This window comes from Mobula hypostoma, chromosome 2 (genome assembly GCF_963921235.1).
Source record: "Mobula hypostoma chromosome 2, sMobHyp1.1, whole genome shotgun sequence".
Taxonomy (NCBI): Eukaryota; Metazoa; Chordata; class Chondrichthyes; order Myliobatiformes; family Myliobatidae; genus Mobula; species Mobula hypostoma.
In genome coordinates, this window is record NC_086098.1 from 10,154,094 (window position 1) to 10,172,018 (window position 17,925).

General features: G+C 43.7%; 1 protein-coding gene across 2 annotated transcripts in view; it reads left to right on the plus strand.

The window, feature by feature from the left end:
• scara3 (scavenger receptor class A, member 3) overlaps positions 1-17,925 on the plus strand; it is a 76,481-nt gene that overhangs the window by 31,138 nt on the left and 27,418 nt on the right. For both annotated transcript variants that reach the window (XM_063033338.1, XM_063033327.1), the window contains one exon: positions 16,720-16,869. In XM_063033338.1, the coding sequence (XP_062889408.1) occupies positions 16,720-16,869 (150 nt within the window). The remainder of the gene's footprint in view (positions 1-16,719; positions 16,870-17,925) is intronic.

Here is a 17,925-nt window from a genome sequence, read left to right on the forward strand (position 1 = left end):
TCAGTGATGCCTACAACATCATACCTGCCAATCTGCACCTGTGCTGCAAGTTCACCTTATTCCATACACTGCACACATTCAAGTACAACACCTCCAGTCCTGTATTCACCCTTTTCGATTTTATCTCCTTGTATGTTGCAGCTCAGCCTGTTGACTGCAATTTTGCCCTATCTACAGCCTCTCCTCACGACACATTGCCTGTGTTTGTAAACAAGTTACCTCATCTTCAGCACTATTCCTAAGATACTTCTTGCACTGAAATATATACAGCTCAGTAGACTATTTGCACTATACTCAACCTTTTGATTCCTAACTTTGTCTGAAGTCTTCCCAACATCTGCCTCCACAACCTCTCCCCTAACTGTTCTGGCCCTCTGGTTCCCATCCCCCTGCAACTCTACAACATTAGTAAATCTTCCTGTAGGATATTAGACCCCTCCAGTTCAGTGCAAATAATCCCTTCTGTACAGATCCCACCTCCCTCCTACACCAACTCCTTAGCCACGTATTAAACTGTATAATATTCCTAGTTCTAGCCTCATTACACCTGGCTCAGGTAGCAATCCTGAGATCACAACCCCGGACATCCTGTTCTTTAATATAGCGCCTAACTCCCTGAACTCCCTTTGCAGAACCTTGTCTCTCGTCCTACCCATGTCATTGGTACCCACATGGACCACGACTTCTGGCTGTTCACCCTCCCAACTAAGAATACTGAGGACTTGATCCCAGACCCTGGCACCCAAGAGGCAACAAACGATCCAGAAATCTTGTTCTCGACTACAGAACCTCCTGTCCGTTCCCCTAACTAATGATCCCCTATCACCACAGCACGCCTCTTCTTCCCCTCTTCCCTTCTGAGTCACAGAGGCAGACTCAGTGCCAGAGACCCGACCACTGTGACTTTCCTCTGTCAGGTCATCCCCACCTCCCAACCCCCAAGAGTATCCAAAGTGGTATACCTGTTGTTGAGGGGGATGGCCACAGGGGTACTCTGAAATGGCTCCTTAACCCCTTTCCCCTTTCTAATTCTCAACCAGTTTCCTGTGTCCTGCACCTTGGGAGTAACTGCCTCTCTATATGTTTGACCTATCACCCCTTCGGCTTCCTGAATGATCCAGAGTTCATCCAGTTCCAGCTCCAATTCCTTAATGCAAATTATTTGAAGCCGCAGCTGGATGTGCTTTTCGCAGTTGTAGTTGTCAGGGACACTGGAGGTCTCCGTGCCCTCCCACATCCCGCAAGAAGAGCGTTCCACTATCCTGCCTGGCATCTCTCCTGTCCTTGCTGAGCAGATATAAAGAAGAGAAGGGAAAAAACTTGAGCTTTTCTTTCCTTTGCTTTTTCTGAGTGAAGCCTCTCTGCACTGAAGCTTCGAAGAACTAAAGCCTCAAGATCACCACTCTGAATCTGCCCACTCAGATGATGGCTGCTGTACTTGCACCTGCCTTCCATTAATTTGTTCTTGCTAATCAACCCGAGCGCCGATTAGTCACTGGTCAAAGCTCTATTATGCTGCCGCGACCCGCTTCTGCCTTTTATCCTTGGGTAGTGGGCCTGATTGTAGCCCCCTCCTCTCCAAACTTCCAATGTTCGGATTGGCTGCTGGTCAGAGCTCTGTTACGTATAGGCTGAACAGGAACAACAATAGGGTAGTGTGATTAAACGTTTTTACTGACTCATGCTAGTCACGGTGCACGCTGGGAACGAGGAACTGCGCCGTCCGGGACAAAAACGTGCACACTCGAAAGCCCGTGCCAAGGAGAGAGAGATCTCCTGCATGTAGGAGGCCTAATCGATTCACCGAGCAATCGATCGGCTGCATGCACATTTGCCTCTGCAATCGATCTGATATGGTTAAGTGCCTTCCTCTCATCTAGCTGCAGTGAGGTGAGTTTACAGAGGCCCATTCTCTCAGCAACCAGCACATTTTTTGATTGTGAGGGGAGAGCTGCGGAACTCACAGGGAGAACGTTGAAAATCCCTGTGGCAGTCTTGGAGATCAGAATCAAAGTTGGGTTGCTGTGAGCCTGAGGATGCTGTATTACCCACAGAGTCTCTGAGTTACCCATTCACAGGCGAGCTTGGGGCAGCCATAGATGCTCTCAAAGTTTATAAGGCCTTGGTCAGACCTCATGGAGTATTGTGAGCAGTTTTAGGCCCCTTATATACTGTAAGAACAAATATGTTGGCATTGGGGAAAGTCCATAGGAGTAACACAAGAATGGAAGGGTTAATGTATGAGGAACATTCGGCAGCTCTGGGCCTGTACTCACTGGAGTTTAGAAGAATGGGGGGGGGGATCTCATTGAACTTATCAAGCGGAGATGATGCTACCTATAGTGGGGTAGTCTAGCATCAGAGAACACAATGCAAGAATTGGTCAAATCACATCTTTTTGTTTGAGAAAATGGTAGTGGTAGTGGTATTGGAATTATTTGATTATTGTCACTAGAACCAAGGTACAGTGAAAATCTTGTCTTGCATACTACAGATCAAATCATTACACAGTGCTTTGAGGTAGAGTAAGGTAAAACAATAACAATGCAGAATAACGTGTCAAAACTACTGTAAGAGTGCAGTGCAGGTAGATGATAAAATGCAGTTTCGTAATGAGGTACTTTTGATTGTGAGGCCAAGAGTCCCTCATCATGCAATAAGTCCAGTCAAGGGACTACTAACTGGGATAGAAGCCCCCCTCTAGACTCTTGCCTCTTCTCACCTGCCTATCACCTTTCCCCTAGGTCCCTTCTTCCTTCCCTTTCTCTTCTTCCCTATCAGATTCCTTCTTCTCCAGCCCTTTGCCTCTCCTCCCAATTGGTTTCACCTTTCACATTATAGATTCCCTCCTTCCTCTCCCCCACCTTTTTATTTTGGCACCTTCCCCCTTCCTCCTCTGTCCTGGTGAAGGGTCTCAGCCTGAAGCGTCAACTGTTTATTCATTTCCATCGATGCTGCCTGATCTGCTGACTTCCTCCAGCATTTTGTGTGCGTGTGTGTATTGTTTTGTACCTTCTGCCCAATTGGAATGTGGGGGAGGTGGGGAGAAGGAAGAATGTCTGGGGTGGGTGAGGTTTTTGATAATGCTAGCTGCTTTACTGAGGCGGTGGGAGGTACTGACAGGACCCATAAAGGGGACTCTGTTTTCTGTGATTAGCTGAGCTAAGTGCATAACTCTCTGCAGTTTCTAACGCTTCAAGTGTTTAAAGCACACCCAGAGTTTACTTCGATTAATCCTGATGAGAGTTGATGTTTCTTAGATCAGCCCTTAGCGAGTTCTTACGGTGTTCAGAGACTAAGGGAGGTATAAATTACAGGACCTCGATGATAGTTCCAAGAGCAACAGTAAATTGGATGAGATAACCTGTATTTGCAGCTTTTGCCTCACTGCAAAATTTATTTTCCAGAGAAGCCATCAAAACTATCAGGGTTATGTAAAAAATATCAACGTTCATCACAAGTTTGTGTTCTTCAGTGGTCGACGTCAACTCCGAAAAGTAAAACTGTTCTATGCAGAAAACTAATTACTGCACTCGGAAGTACTTTGGTTCCCAGATTAATTTTAATGAGAGTGAAAACATATGGTCTTTCTAATCTTGCAGTTGCAGCCGCCTGTGTTACTAGGTCAGAAATGTTTTCTTTGGTATAGTTCATAGCAGTAACCACATGAGGGATTCAGACTGAAAATCTACAGTCCAACATTCTGTGATACAGCAACTCCCATGGCTTGGCAGACAAATCTATAATTATAGATTGTAGAGGGCGAATTTCTAGAATGCCTAAGAGATGGCTTCTTTTTAGACAGCTGTTCTGGATTGGGTATTGTGCAATGATCTTGAATTGATTAGAGAGCTTAAGGTAAAAGAACCCTAAGGGACAAGTGATCATAATATGATTGAATTCTCCCTGAAATTTGAGAAGGAGAAGCTGAAGTCATTTGTATCATAGAACATAGAAAACATACAGCACAATACAGGCCCTTCGGCCCACAAAATTGTGCCGAACATGTTCTTACCTTAGAACTACCTGGACTTTACCCATAGCCCTCTATTTTTCTAAGCTCCATCTATCCATCTGGGAGTCTCTTAAAAGACCCTATCGTTTCCACCTCCACCACCACCGCTGGCAGCCCATTCCACGCACTCTCAACTCTCTGCGTAAAAAAACTTGCCCCTGACATCGCCTCTGTACCTACTTCCAAGCACCTTAAAACTGTACCCTGTTGTGCTAGCCATTTCAGCCCTGGGAAGAAGCCTCTGACTATCCACATGATCAATGCCTCTCATTATCTTGTACACCTCTATCAGGTCACCTCTCATCCTCCGTATCAGTGTTACAGTGGAGTAAAGGCAATTACAGAAGCATGAGAGAGGAGTTGGCTAGAATTGATTGGAAAAGAACAACTGGCAAGGATGATGGCAGAGCAGCACTGGCTGGAATTTCGGGAAGCAATTCAAAAGGCACAGGAGATATATACATCCCTAAGAGGAAGAGGAAAGATGACACAACTGTGGCTAGCAAGAGAGGTCAAAGGCAACATAAAAACCAAAGAGAGGGCATATGATAGAGCAAAAATTAGTGGGAAGTTGGAGGAAGGGGAAGATTTCAAATACCAAAAAGTCAGTAAGAAGGTAAAGATGGAATATGAAAGTTAGCAAGCCAAAAGTATCAAAGAGGATACCAAAAGTATTTTTCAGATATATAAAATGTAAAAGAGAGGTGAGAGTAGATATTGGACCACTGGAAAACAATGCTGAAGAGGTAGTAATTGAGGACAAGGAAATGGCGGATGAACTGAGTAAGTACTTTGCATCAGTCTTCACTGAGGAAGACACTAGCGGAATGGTGGAAGTTCCAAGTGTCAGGGGTCATAAAGTCTGTGAAGTTGGTATTACTAGGGAGAAGGTTCTTGGGAAACTGAAAGGTCTGTATGTAGATAAATCAACTGGCTTTCGATGATCTGAACAATGGGATCAACATGCATAAAACAGCACCCCCTAACACCTTCACCATCATTTTGGGAGATTTTAACCAGGCCAGTCTGAAAAAAATCACTAAACAATTACCATCAACAGATCACTTGCAATACCAGAGGCACAACACAATAGACCATTGCTACACCACCAACAAGAATGCCTACCATGCTATGCCACGCCTTCACTTCAGGAAGTCTGATCACCTGGCTGGGCTGTACTTCTACTCCCCGAGTATAGGCAGAGACTGAAGACTGCAGTACCAGTAGTGAGGACCAAGATGGTTTGGACAAGGGAAGCACAGGAGTGCCTACAGGACCGCTTTGAATCGGTGGACTGGACTGTATTCAGGGATTCATCTTCAATCCTAGATGAGTATGCTGCAGTTGTTACCGACTTCATAAAAACCTGTGTGGATGAGTGTGTGCCTACAAAGACTTGCTGTACATTCCCAAACCAAAAGCCTTGGATGAACCGGGAGGTATGTGGTCTGCTGAAGGCTAAATCTGTGGCACTCAAGGCTGGCGACCCAGGTCTGTACCAGAAAACCAGGTAGGACTTGGGGAGGGCTATTTCAAGGGCAAAGAGACAATTTTGAACAAGGTGGGAGGTGACATCGGATGTACAACAACTCTGGCAGGATTGCCAGGACATTACTTCCTACAAAGCGAAACCCAATAGCATGAATGGCAGCGATGCTTCACTACCAGATGAACTCAAGCCTTCTGTGCCTGCTTTGAAAGGGAGAATATAATCACAGCTGTGAAGATCCCTGCTGCATCTGATGACCCAGTGATCTCTGTCTCAGAGGCTGATGTTAGGCTGTCTTTAAAGAGGGCAAATCCTCGTAAGGCGGAAGGTCCCAATGGGGTACCTGGTAAGGCTCTGAAAACCTGTGCCAACCAATTGTCAGGAGTATTCAAGAACATCTTCAACTTCTCACTGCTACGGGCAGAAGTTTCCACTTGCTTCAAAAAGGCAACGCTTATACCAGTGCCTAAGAAGAGTAATGTGAGCTGCCTTAATGACTATTGCCTTGTAACACTCACAATTACAGTGATGAAATGCTTTGAAAGGTTGGTCATGACTAGAAATAACTCCTGCCTCAGCAAGGAACTGGACCCACTGCAATTTGCCTATTGCCACAATAGGTCAATGCAATCTCAATGGCTCTCCACATGGCCTTAGACCACCTGGATAACACAAACACCTATGTCAGGATGCTGTTCATCAACCATAGCTCAGCATTTAACACCATCATTCCCACAATCCTGATTTATAAGTTACAGAACCTGAGCCTCTGTACCTCCCTCTGCAATTGGATCCTTGACTTCCTAACCAGAAGACCGCAGTCTGTGTGGATTGGTTCCAGCAGACTGGAAATTGCAAGTGTCACTCCACTCTTCAAAAGGGGAGAGAGGCGGAAGAAAGGAAATTATAGGCCAGTTAGTCTGATCTCAGTGGCTGGGAAGATGTTGGAATCATCTGTCAAGGTAATGTGGCTTTAGGGTACTTGGAGACATATGATAAAATAGGCCGTAGTCAGCATGGTTTCCTCAAGGGAAAATCTTGCCTGACAAATCTGTTGGAATTCTCTAAAGAACTAACAAGCAGGATAGACAAAGGAGAATCAGTTGATGTTGCGTATTCGGATTTTCAAAAGGTATTTGACAAGGTGCCACACATGAGGCTGTTTAACAAGCTATGTGCCCATGGCATTACAGGAAAGATTCTAGCATGGATAGAGCAGTGGCTGATTGGCGGGAGGCAAAGAGTGGAGATAAAGGGAGCCTTTTCTGGTTGGCTGTCGGTGCTAGTGGTGTTCCACAGAGGTCCAGGCTGGGGCCGATTCTTTTTACATTATTGTTTATGATTTGGATGATGGAATTGATGGCTTTGTTGCAAAGTTTGCAGATGCTACAGAGACAGATGGAGGGGCAGGTAGTTTTGAGGAAGTAGAGAGGCTGCAGAAGGACTTAGACAGATTAGGAGAATGGGCAAATAAGTAGCAGATGGAATTCAGTGTCAAGAGTTGTGAAGTGTATGGTCATGCACTTTGGTAGAAGAAATGAAAGGATGACTATTTTCTAAATGGAGAGAAATTACAAAAACACTGAAGAGCAAAGGGACAAGGGATTAAGATTCCCTAAAGGTTAATTTGTAGGTTGAGTCTGTGGTGAGAAAGGCAAATGCGATGTTAGCATTCATTTCAAGAGGACTAGAATATTAAAGCAAGGATGTAATGTTGCGACTTTATCGAGCACTGGTGAAACATCACTTAGCATATTGTGGGCAGTTTTGGGCCCCTTATCTTAGAAAGGATGTGCTGAAACTGGAGAGGGTTTAAAGGAGGTTCACGAAAATGATTCCAGGTTTGAATGGCTTGTCATATAGAAACATAGAAACATAGAAAATAGGTGCAGGAGTAGGCCATTCGGCCCTTCGAGCCTGCACCGCCATTTATTATGATCATGGCTGATCATCCAACTCAGAACCCCGCCCCAGCCTTCCCTCCATACCCCCTGACCCCCATAGCCACAAGGGCCATATCTAACTCCCTCTTAAATATAGCCAATGAACTGGCCTCAACAGTTTCCTGTGGCAGAGAATTCCACAGATTCACCACTCTCTGTGTGAAGAAGTTTTTCCTAATCTCGGTCCTAAAAGGCTTCCCCTCTATCCTCAAACTGTGGCCCCTCGTTCTGGACTTCCCCAACATCGGGAACAATCTTCCTGCATCTAGCCTGTCCAATCCATTTAGGATCTTATACGTTTCAATCAGATCCCCCCTCAATCTTCTAAATTCCAACGAGTACAAGCCCAGTTCATCCAGTCTTTCTTCATATGAAAGTCCTGCCATCCCAGGAATCAATCTGGTGAACCTTCTTTGTACTCCCTCTATGGCAAGGATGTCTTTCCTCAGATTAGGGGACCAAAACTGCACACAATACTCCAGGTGTGGTCTCACCAAGGCCTTGTACAACTGCAGTAGTACCTCCCTGCTCCTGTACTCAAATCCTCTCGCTATAAATGCCAGCATACCATTCGCCTTTTTCACCGCCTGCTGTACCTGCATGCCCACTTTCAATGACTGGTGTATAATGACACCCAGGTCTCGTTGCACCTCCCCTTTTCCTAATCGGCCACCATTCAGATAATAATCTGTTTTCCTATTTTTGCCACCAAAGTGGATAACTTCACATTTATCCACATTAAATTGCATCTGCCATGAATTTGCCCACTCACCCAACCTATCCAAGTCACCCTGCATCCTCTTAGCATCCTCCTCACTGCTAACACTGCCACCCAGCTTCGTGTCATCCGCAAACTTGGAGATGCTGCATTTAATTCCCTCATCCAAGTCATTAATATATATTGTAAACAACTGGGGTCCCAGCACTGAGCCTTGCGGTACCCCACTAGTCACCGCCTGCCATTCTGAAAAGGTCCCGTTTATTCCCACTCTTTGCTTCCTGTCTGCTAACCAATTCTCCACCCACACCAATACCTTACCCCCAATACCGTGTGCTTTAAGTTTGCACACTAATCTCCTGTGTGGGACCTTGTCAAAAGCCTTTTGAAAATCCAAATATACCACATACACTGGTTCTCCCCATCCACTCTACTGGTTACATCCTCAAAAAATTCTATGAGATTCGTCAGACATGATTTTCCTTTCACAAATCCATGCTGACTTTGTCCGATGATTTCTCTGCTTTCCAAATGTGCTGTTATCACATCTTTGATAACTGACTCCAGCAGTTTCCCCACCACCGACGTTAGGCTAACCGGTCTATAATTCCCCGGTTTCTCTCTCCCTCCTTTTTTAAAAAGTGGGGTTACATTAGCCATCCTCCAATCCTCAGGAACTAGTCCAGAATCTAACGAGTTTTGAAAAATTATCACTAATGCATCCACTATTTCTTGGGCTACTTCCTTAAGCACTCTAGGATGCAGACCATCTGGCCCTGGGGATTTATCTGCCTTCAATCCCTTCAATTTACCTAACACCACTTCCCTACTAACATGTATTTCGCTCAGTTCCTCCATCTCACTGGACCCTCTGTCCCTTACTATTTCTGGAAGATTATTTATGTCCTCCTTAGTGAAGACAGAACCAAAGTAATTATTCAATTGGTCTGCCATGTCCTTGCTCCCCATAATCAATTCACCTGTTTCTGTCTGCATGGGACCTACATTTGTCTTTATCAGTCTTTTCCTTTTTACAGATCTATAAAAGCTTTTACAGTCCGTTTTATGTTCCCTGCCAGTTTTCTCTCATAATCTTTTTTCCCCTTCCTAATTAAGCCCTTTGTCCTCCTCTGCTGAACTCTGAATTTCTCCCAGTCCTCAGGTGAGCCACTTTCTCTGGCTAATTTGTATGCTACTTCTTTGGAATTGATACTATCCCTAATTTCCCTTGTCAGCCACGGGTGCACTACCTTCCTTGATTTATTCTTTTGCCAAACTGGGATGAGCAATTGTTGTAGTTCATCCATGCAACCTTTAAATGCTAGCCATTGCATATCCACCGTCAATCCTTTAAGTGTCATTTGCCAGTCTATCTTAGCTAATTCACGTCTCATACCTTCAAAGTTACCCCTCTTTAAGTTCAGAACCTTTGTTTCTGAATTAACTATGTCACTCTCCATCTTAATGAAGAATTCCACCATATTATGGTCACTCTTACCCAAGGGGCCTCTCACGACAAGATCGCTAATTAACCCTTCCTCATTGCTCAAAACCCAGTCCAGAATAGCCTGCTCTCTAGTTGGTTCCTCGACATGTTGGTTCAAAAAACCATCCCGCATACATTCCAAGAAATCCTCTTCCTCAGCACCCTTACCAATTTGGTTCACTCAGTCTACTGTAGATTGAAGTCACCCATTATAACTGCTGTTCCTTTATTGCACAATTTCTAATTTCCTGTTTAATACCATCTCCAACCTCACTACTACTGTTAGGTGGCCTGTACACAACTGCCACCAGCGTTTGATGGCTCTGGACCTGTATTCACTGGGATTCAGAAGGATGAGGAGGGACCTCATTGAAATTGTTGAATGGTGAAATTGATGGAATGGATGAGGCGAGGATGTTTCCTATGGCGAGAGAGTTTAAGACAGCCTCAGAATAGAGGGGAGTCCTTTTAGAATGGTGAGGAGGAATTTCTTTAGCCAGAGTGGTGAAACTGTGGAATTCATTGCCACAGGCAATTGTGGACGCCAAGTCTTTATTTACGGGAGAGGTAGATAGATTCTTGATTGGTCAGGGCATGACCAGTACAGGGAAAAGGCAGGAGACTGGGCTGAGAGGAAAAATGGATCAGCCAGGATATAATGGTGGGGCAGACTCGATGAGTAAATGACCTAAATCTACTCTGGTTTATGATCTTATGGTCCCCTTAAACTTTTCACCTTTCACCCTAAAGGGGAGGAGAAGATGGCAGTGTGCGCGGCTGCTCCAAAATGATACCGTATTTGTAAGTAGGTACCGTGCACAATCCTGATTTGATGGAGACAGCCGTAAAAGGCACAGAGGAACATCTGGAGAAACTTCTGAAATGCCCACTTCGCTGCCGCTGCTACTGTGCGATCGAGAATCTTCGGAGGGGAAGGCCTCAAATCCTCGGCTTTTTCTATTGCCTGTTGCTGGGGCTGAGGTCGAAGCGCTCGGCAGAGATGGTGCTCAGTGCTCGGTGTCGGAGGGCTGGTCGGAGGCTTGAAGTTTTCGGATGGACTCAGAGTCGGACTGTGGTTGGGTGCTTCCAGGGTGCTGCATCGGCAAGTTTGCGGCGCTGGAAGCTCATGGCAGGGAGAGTTTTTCTTCCTTCTACCATCTGTGTGAGATGATGGGACTTTCAAGAGACTCTGAGACTTTTTACCGTGCCCATGGTCTGTTCTTCATCAAATTACAGTATTGCTTTGCACTGTTGTAACTATATGTTATAATTGTTCTACTACTTTGGTTTGTCTTGTGTTTCTGTGATTTCATTCTGGAGGAACATTGTATCATTTCTTAATGCATGCATTACTAAATGGCAATAAAAGAGGACTGTGTGTCCTCATAATCTAAAATCTAATCATATCTAATCTAAAGAGATGAAAAGTGAACAGCCATCTCATTGACTCTTCACTCAATCCTGGAACATCTGGACAGCAAAGACACATACATCAGTATGCACTTTATCGATTACAGCTCGGTATTTAATACCATCTTCTCCTCAAAACTAATCAATAAGTTTCAAGACCTTGGCCTCAATACCAACTTGTGCAATTGGATCGTGGATTTTCTCACTTGTAGACCCCAGTGAGTTCGGATTGGCCACGTCTCTTCTCCGATCTCCATCAGCACAGGTGCACCGCAGGGCTGTGTGTTTAGCCCTCTGCTCTACTCGCTTTACACCTATGACTGTGTAGTTAAGTGCAACTCCAATACCATATTCAAATATGCTAATGACACCATTGCAGATAGGAGGGAGTTTGAAAATTTGGTTGAGTGCTGTCATAACAACAACCTCTCACTCAATGTCAGCAAGATGAAGGAACTGATTGTAGACTTCAGGAGAAGGAAACCAGAGGCCCATGAGCAAGTCCTCAACTGAGGGCAGCAACTTTAAATTCCTTGATGTTATTATTTCAAAGGTCTGTCCCAGGCCCAGCACGTAAGTGCAATTGCGAAGAAAGCATGCAGAGTCTCTCCTTCCTTAGGAGTTTGTGGAAATTCGGCATAACAGCTAGAACATTGACAATCTTCCATAGATGTGTAGTGGAGAGTATATTGACTGGCTGCACTACAGGTTGGTATGCAAACAGCAATGCCCTTGAAGGGAAAATCCTGCAAAAAATAATGATTATAGCCCAGCCCATCACAGATAAAGCCCTCCCCACCATTGAGCACATCTACTTGGAGTGTTGTCGCAGGAAAGCAGCATCCATCATCAGGGACCTCCATCACCCAGAACCTGCCCTCTTCTCACTGCTGTAACAGGAAGAAGGTGCAGGAGCCTCAGGACTCACACCACTAGTTTCGAACAGTTATTACACCTCAACCATCAGGCTCTTGAACCATAAACAAGTGAAAAGCTGCAGATGCCAGATATCCAAGCAACGCACACAAGGTGCTCTTGAACCAGAGGGGATAACTTCACTCAAATTCACTTGCCCCATCAATGAAATGTTCTGACAACCTATGGACTCACTTTTAAGAACTCTTCATCTCATATCCTTGAAATTTATTGCTTATTTATTTATTATTATTAATTCATTATGTTGTACTTGCAGTTTGTTGTCTTCTGTACTCTGGACGAATGGCCAGGTCGTGTGGTCTTTCATTGATTCTGTTATGGTTAAACTGGACAACAAATATTTTTTTGAAGGTGTTGCTTCCTCAGACCTTTTTTTGTTTGTGATAGACTGCTTGAAGCAGAACACAAATATAATTCCAGACTACTTGTATCACATAGGAGTTTGGTGAAACAAAAAATTAACTTTTATTGAATATAATACATAATGGTGCTGATGCTTTGCAAAAATTCAACTATGCTAAAAATCTTTTGTTGATGATTTTCATTTGTACTAAGTGCCTAAGGCTTCTCACTTAAGTTTCCAACCATAATGACCCAGAATTGATGGATTCCAGTTGACCTGATACCATTTCTCCATGATCGTAATGTCCTGGTGAAACCTTTCACCATGCTCTTCACTGACAGTGCTAAGATCAGCAGAGAAGTATAAATGGGAATGCAGAAAAAAGAAAATAGTTTTGTATGCTTGAAGCATGTTGTCAACCAGATGCATGTAGTTTGGTGCCCTGTAGTTGCCATGAAAATTTTCAACAACATCCTTGAATGCCTTCCATCTGATTTTCTCCGGTCCCACTCGAAATTCTTCAAATTGCCTGTCACTGATGATCTGTTTGATTTGTGGACCAACAAAAATGCAATCCTGATGAGGGGTCTCGTCCTGAAACATTAACTGTTTACCCTTTTCCACAGATGCTTCCTGGCCTGTTCCTTCAGCATTTTGTGTTTGTTGCTGTTAATTGGTTCCCTATTTCAATAAGATGGACTCTTTACCTCACAATCTACTTCATTATGATCTTGCACATTACTGTTTACCCTGTACTACACTTCCCCTGTAGCTGTTACACTTTATTATGCATTGTTATTGTTTCACCTTGTATCACCTCAGTGTCCTGTGTAATGATTTGATCTGTATGAACAGAGTTCAAGAAAAGATTTTCACTGTATTTTAGTACATACATCAATAATAAACCAATTTCTAACTCCAATCCCAAAGTTATCAAAACCCTTGCATAAGCTGCGGTGTGCCTATGGTTAAAAAGAACAGATCTCTTACTCAGAGGAAGATGATTGGTAGCATTTTCTGTGGTTCGAAACCAGTCAGGTCCCAAGGGTGCTGAACTAGAGAATTCCAGTCTGTATTTCCTTTTTCAGGTACTCTCCCAATGTTTATGGGGAGATGTATGGGAAGTGTCTGTAAGGAAAGTTAAAAATTTCTATTTCTGTGTAGTATACTATTACAGAATTCTTCTTTCTGGAACTATCCCAGTGAAGTTGCTGATGGTGTGAGGTATGATTGGCCTACAGAGGCAATAAATATTTTGTATATCATTATCAAGACATTTTGGCTCCTAGTGCATTGGTTGCAAATGCTGTGTGGGAGGAAAAATATCTGGAGGAAATGTGGTATTTCCTTTTAGTAAAAGGAAATAGAATCAAACTTGGCTTGATACAGGAGGTTGTAAATTTAAATCCCCAATCAACAGATTGTGCAATTGTGTGGTAAACACAGGAGATTCTGCAAATGCTGGAAATCCAGAGCGCACACAGAAAATGCTGGAGGAACTCAGCAGGGTCAGGCAGCATCTATGAAAATGAATGAAGAGATGATGTTTTGGGCTGAGATCCTTCATCAGGACTGGAAAATGAGGGTTCCGGCTTTTTCTCCTTTATTTCCTAGAGATTCGGAGGCTGAGAGAAAACCTGATAGGTTATGAGAGGCATAAATAGGGTAGACAGGTCAGAATTTTTTTCCTGGGGTAAAATAATAAACACCAAAGGACGTGCATTTGAGGTTACAGGGGTGAAGCTTAAAGGCAACGTGAGTGGCCAGATTTTTACTAGGGTAGCAATGAAATTAGGCAGTTTGGTAGAGCTTTGGGTGGCAGGGTGGAGACACATCTCTTCCAAAGGATGTGTAAGACACTGGTTATGTGACCACTGATGCCAGGCAAGTGAAGAGTATGGATAATGGTTGGGCTTACCTGTCTTGTAAAGGCACTGCCCAGAAGAAGGCAATGGCAAAGCACTTCTGTCAAGATCAAAATCTGTCAAGAACGATCATGGTCATGGAAAGACCATGATTGGCCACATCATACAACATGGCACATTATGAACAAATGGTACAGTTTAAAAGGCATTTAGACACATAAATATAGAGGGATATGGATAATGCGTAGGAGACACTTGGTAGAAATTGGTATCAAGGTTAGCACAACATAGTGGGCTGAATGGCCTGTCCGGTGTTGTACTGTTCCATGTAACTATAGGACTTGAGCCCCTGGAAAATCCAGTGCTTGAGACTATGCTGAGTGTTGGGATACGTTCAGAGAAATTTCAGAACTTCCACATCATGAGGTGGTACGGTAGTGTAGTAGTTAGCACAACGCTTTACAGGACTGTTGAGCCTGGTTTGATTCCTACTGCTTTCTGTATGAAGCTGTATGTTCTTCTTGTGACCGTGTGAGTTTCCTCCGGGTGCACTGCTTTCCTCCCACAGACCAAAGACAGACCAGTTGGTAGGTTAATCGGTCGTTGTAAATTGTCCCATGATTAGGCTTGGATTCAATCGGGAGTTGCTGGGTGGTGTGGCTCGAAGGGCCGGAAGGGCCTATTCTGTGCTGTATCTCAATAAATAAATATTTTGTACAGTAGAACAGCTGAAGGAACTTTGGGACTTGCATACTTGCGGATATGTCGAAAGACGGAGCTCATTGGCATCAGTCTTAGGACTTGAATCCTCACGTTCAGATACATTTACAGCTCAGGGGTTTGGTTGATATTTACCCCTTACAGTCCAGACCATTCATATTCTAGCCGGATTCAGATGTATTTTTCATGTGCACATCAGTGAAATGCATCATTTGCGTTACAACAAACCTCACCCAAGGATGTGTACGTGTCGCCACACATTTCAGTGCCAATAGTCTCACGATGCTTTCATTGACCACACTGCAAACGTAAGGCACGATAATTTTTTGGACATCCTCAAAATGTGAGAGATTGTGATTACTACAACTTGCAGAGAAGCCAGTTTTCAACAAAGCAAAGGTATGTCATCAGTGACACATCAGGAAGTAGATTTTGTGTTGATCTGTTTACATCTTTGTTGTATAAATTCCACGAGAGTGCAGTTTATTCCATATCTCAAAGTTTTGGGTGGTGATTTGTGAAGAGTACAAAGGCAGATTTTGGGTAAACATAGACCAGAGAGCACTACTACACAGACACAGGCCCTTCAGCCCATCTATGCCATGCCAGCCTGGGTTCAGTCTGGTCCCATCTACCTGCACTTGGTCATAGCTCTCTTCCACACAAAAGCTCTTAAGTGTTTAGGGAATACTCTAAGGGCAAATTTCAGTCACTCAAACGGCCAGAACAGGAAAACTGCTTATACCATATTAGATTAGATTCAACTTTATTGTCATTGTGCCGAGTACAGATACAAAGCCAATGAAATGCAGCTAGCATCTAACCAGAAATGCAAAGAATAGTGTTATTTACAAAATAACTGCGAATAAAAAGTAAGTGCTACAGCACACAAATATAAAAGTACTGAGACAGTACAATTATGGGTGCAATACTGCTTAGCGCTGTGATGAGAGGTTCAGCAGGGTCACAGCCTCAGGGAAGAAGCTTTTCCTGTGCCTGCTGGTGTGGGAGCGGAGGCTCCTGTAGCGCCTACTGGATGGGAGGAGAGTAAAAAGTCCATGGTTAGAGTGAAATGCATCCCTGATAATGCTTTTCACCCTGCCCAGGCAGCGTTTATGGTAGATGTTCTCAATGGTGGGCAATTGGGTGCCAATAATCTGCTGGGCGGTTTTCACCACACGCTGGAGTGCTTTGCGGTCTGATATGGGACAATTGCCATACCACACTGAGATGCAGTTGGTGACTATGCTCTCAATGGTACAGCGGTAAAAGTCCGTCAGTATCCTGGGACAGAGGTGAGCTTTCTTGATGCTCCGCAGGAAATAAAGGCGCTGTTGCGATATGTATGGTGACTTTAAAGTTGTTTCAGGATATGTGCAAATACCGTGCAGTCTCATGGATATTTTTTAAAGGGGCATCATGTGAGAAATGTGGCAGCCAATTCATACAAAATTTCTTTTAAACAAGCAAGTTGCAAAATCTAATACAAAAATTAGGAAAAACTTCTTCACACAGAGAGTGGTGAATCTGTGGAATTCTCTGCCACAGCAAACTGTTGAGGCCAGTTCATTGGCTATATTTAAGAGGGAGTTAGATATGGCCCTTGTGGCTACGGGGGTCAGGGGGTATGGAGGGAAGGCTGGGCGGGGTTCTGAGTTGGAGGATCAGCCATGATCATAATAAATGGCGGTGCAGGCTCGAAGGGCCAAATGGCCTACTCCTGCACCTATTTTCTATAAGTACAAATGATGTGATTTCAATAATTTGTGGACATATTTCTCCCTCAACTTGCAGATACAGTTTTGTTTTCTAATGAAGCAGAGAGGACTACAAGACCTGGCTGTTGCAGGTGCCAGGCTCCGTGCTCACTAAGTGTGGCTGTCAAAGTGCTGTACATATTTTTTAGTTGTCTCATCATAGCAGTTGCTGTCTTGGCATCTGTAGGTAAGTCGGATTTGTTATTTAGATCCATTTCACAATGTTTTATTGATCTAATACAGTGATCGTAACTGCACAAATGGACAGACAATAGCTCCCGAGGAGGGCGTGAGTCAAGGCCAGGGGTGCAGGGTACAATTAAGATCAACAGACACAGAATGTGATTACAAATGTCACTCCACTCTTCAAGAAGGAAGAGAGGCAGAAGAAAGGAAACTATAGGCCTGTTAGTCTGACCTCAGTGGTTGGGAAGATGTTGGAGTTAATTATTAAGGATAAGGTCTCAGGGTATTTGGAGGCACATGATAAAATTAGGCCATAGTCAGGCCATTGTTTCCTCAAGGGAATGGAAAAGCCTACCTCACAACTGCAGACTCGGGGATAACTACACTCACTTACCCATCCATTGAGATGTTCCCACAACCAATGATTTCACTTTAAGGACTCTTTATCTTTTTATCTCATGTTCTCGATATTTGTTGCTATTTAATTATATTTACATTTACACAGTTTGTTGACTTCTACACTCCACTTGATCTTTCATTGACCTTGGTATAGTTACTACTCTCTAGATTTGCTGAGTATGCCCACAAGAAAGAAAATCTCAGGGTTGTATGTGGTGACAACATGTACTCTGATAATTAAACTTACTTTGAACTGAAATTACTGTGATAATACAGATGAACCTACAGCATTGGAGCAGTTTTATCAGGAAAAGCTGCACAACGAAATATTCTTATCAACACCTTAAGCTTCAGCATTTCCACTTATCAAGAAAAAGGAACAGTTAGTGCAAACATCATAATTACCTCTAAGTTCAAAGCAAATTTATTCTCAAAGTACACAATATACAACCCTGAGACTCATTTTCTTGTGGGCATTCACAGTAAATACAAAGAAACACAATCGAATTAATGAAAAACCGCACACAACAGAGGCGGACAGCCAAGGTACAGAAGGCAACAAACTGTGCAAATACAAAGAAAAGGAAAGAAAAAGATAATAATAATTAATAAATAAGCAGTAAGTATTGAGAACACGAGTCGTGGAGTCCCCCAGCAC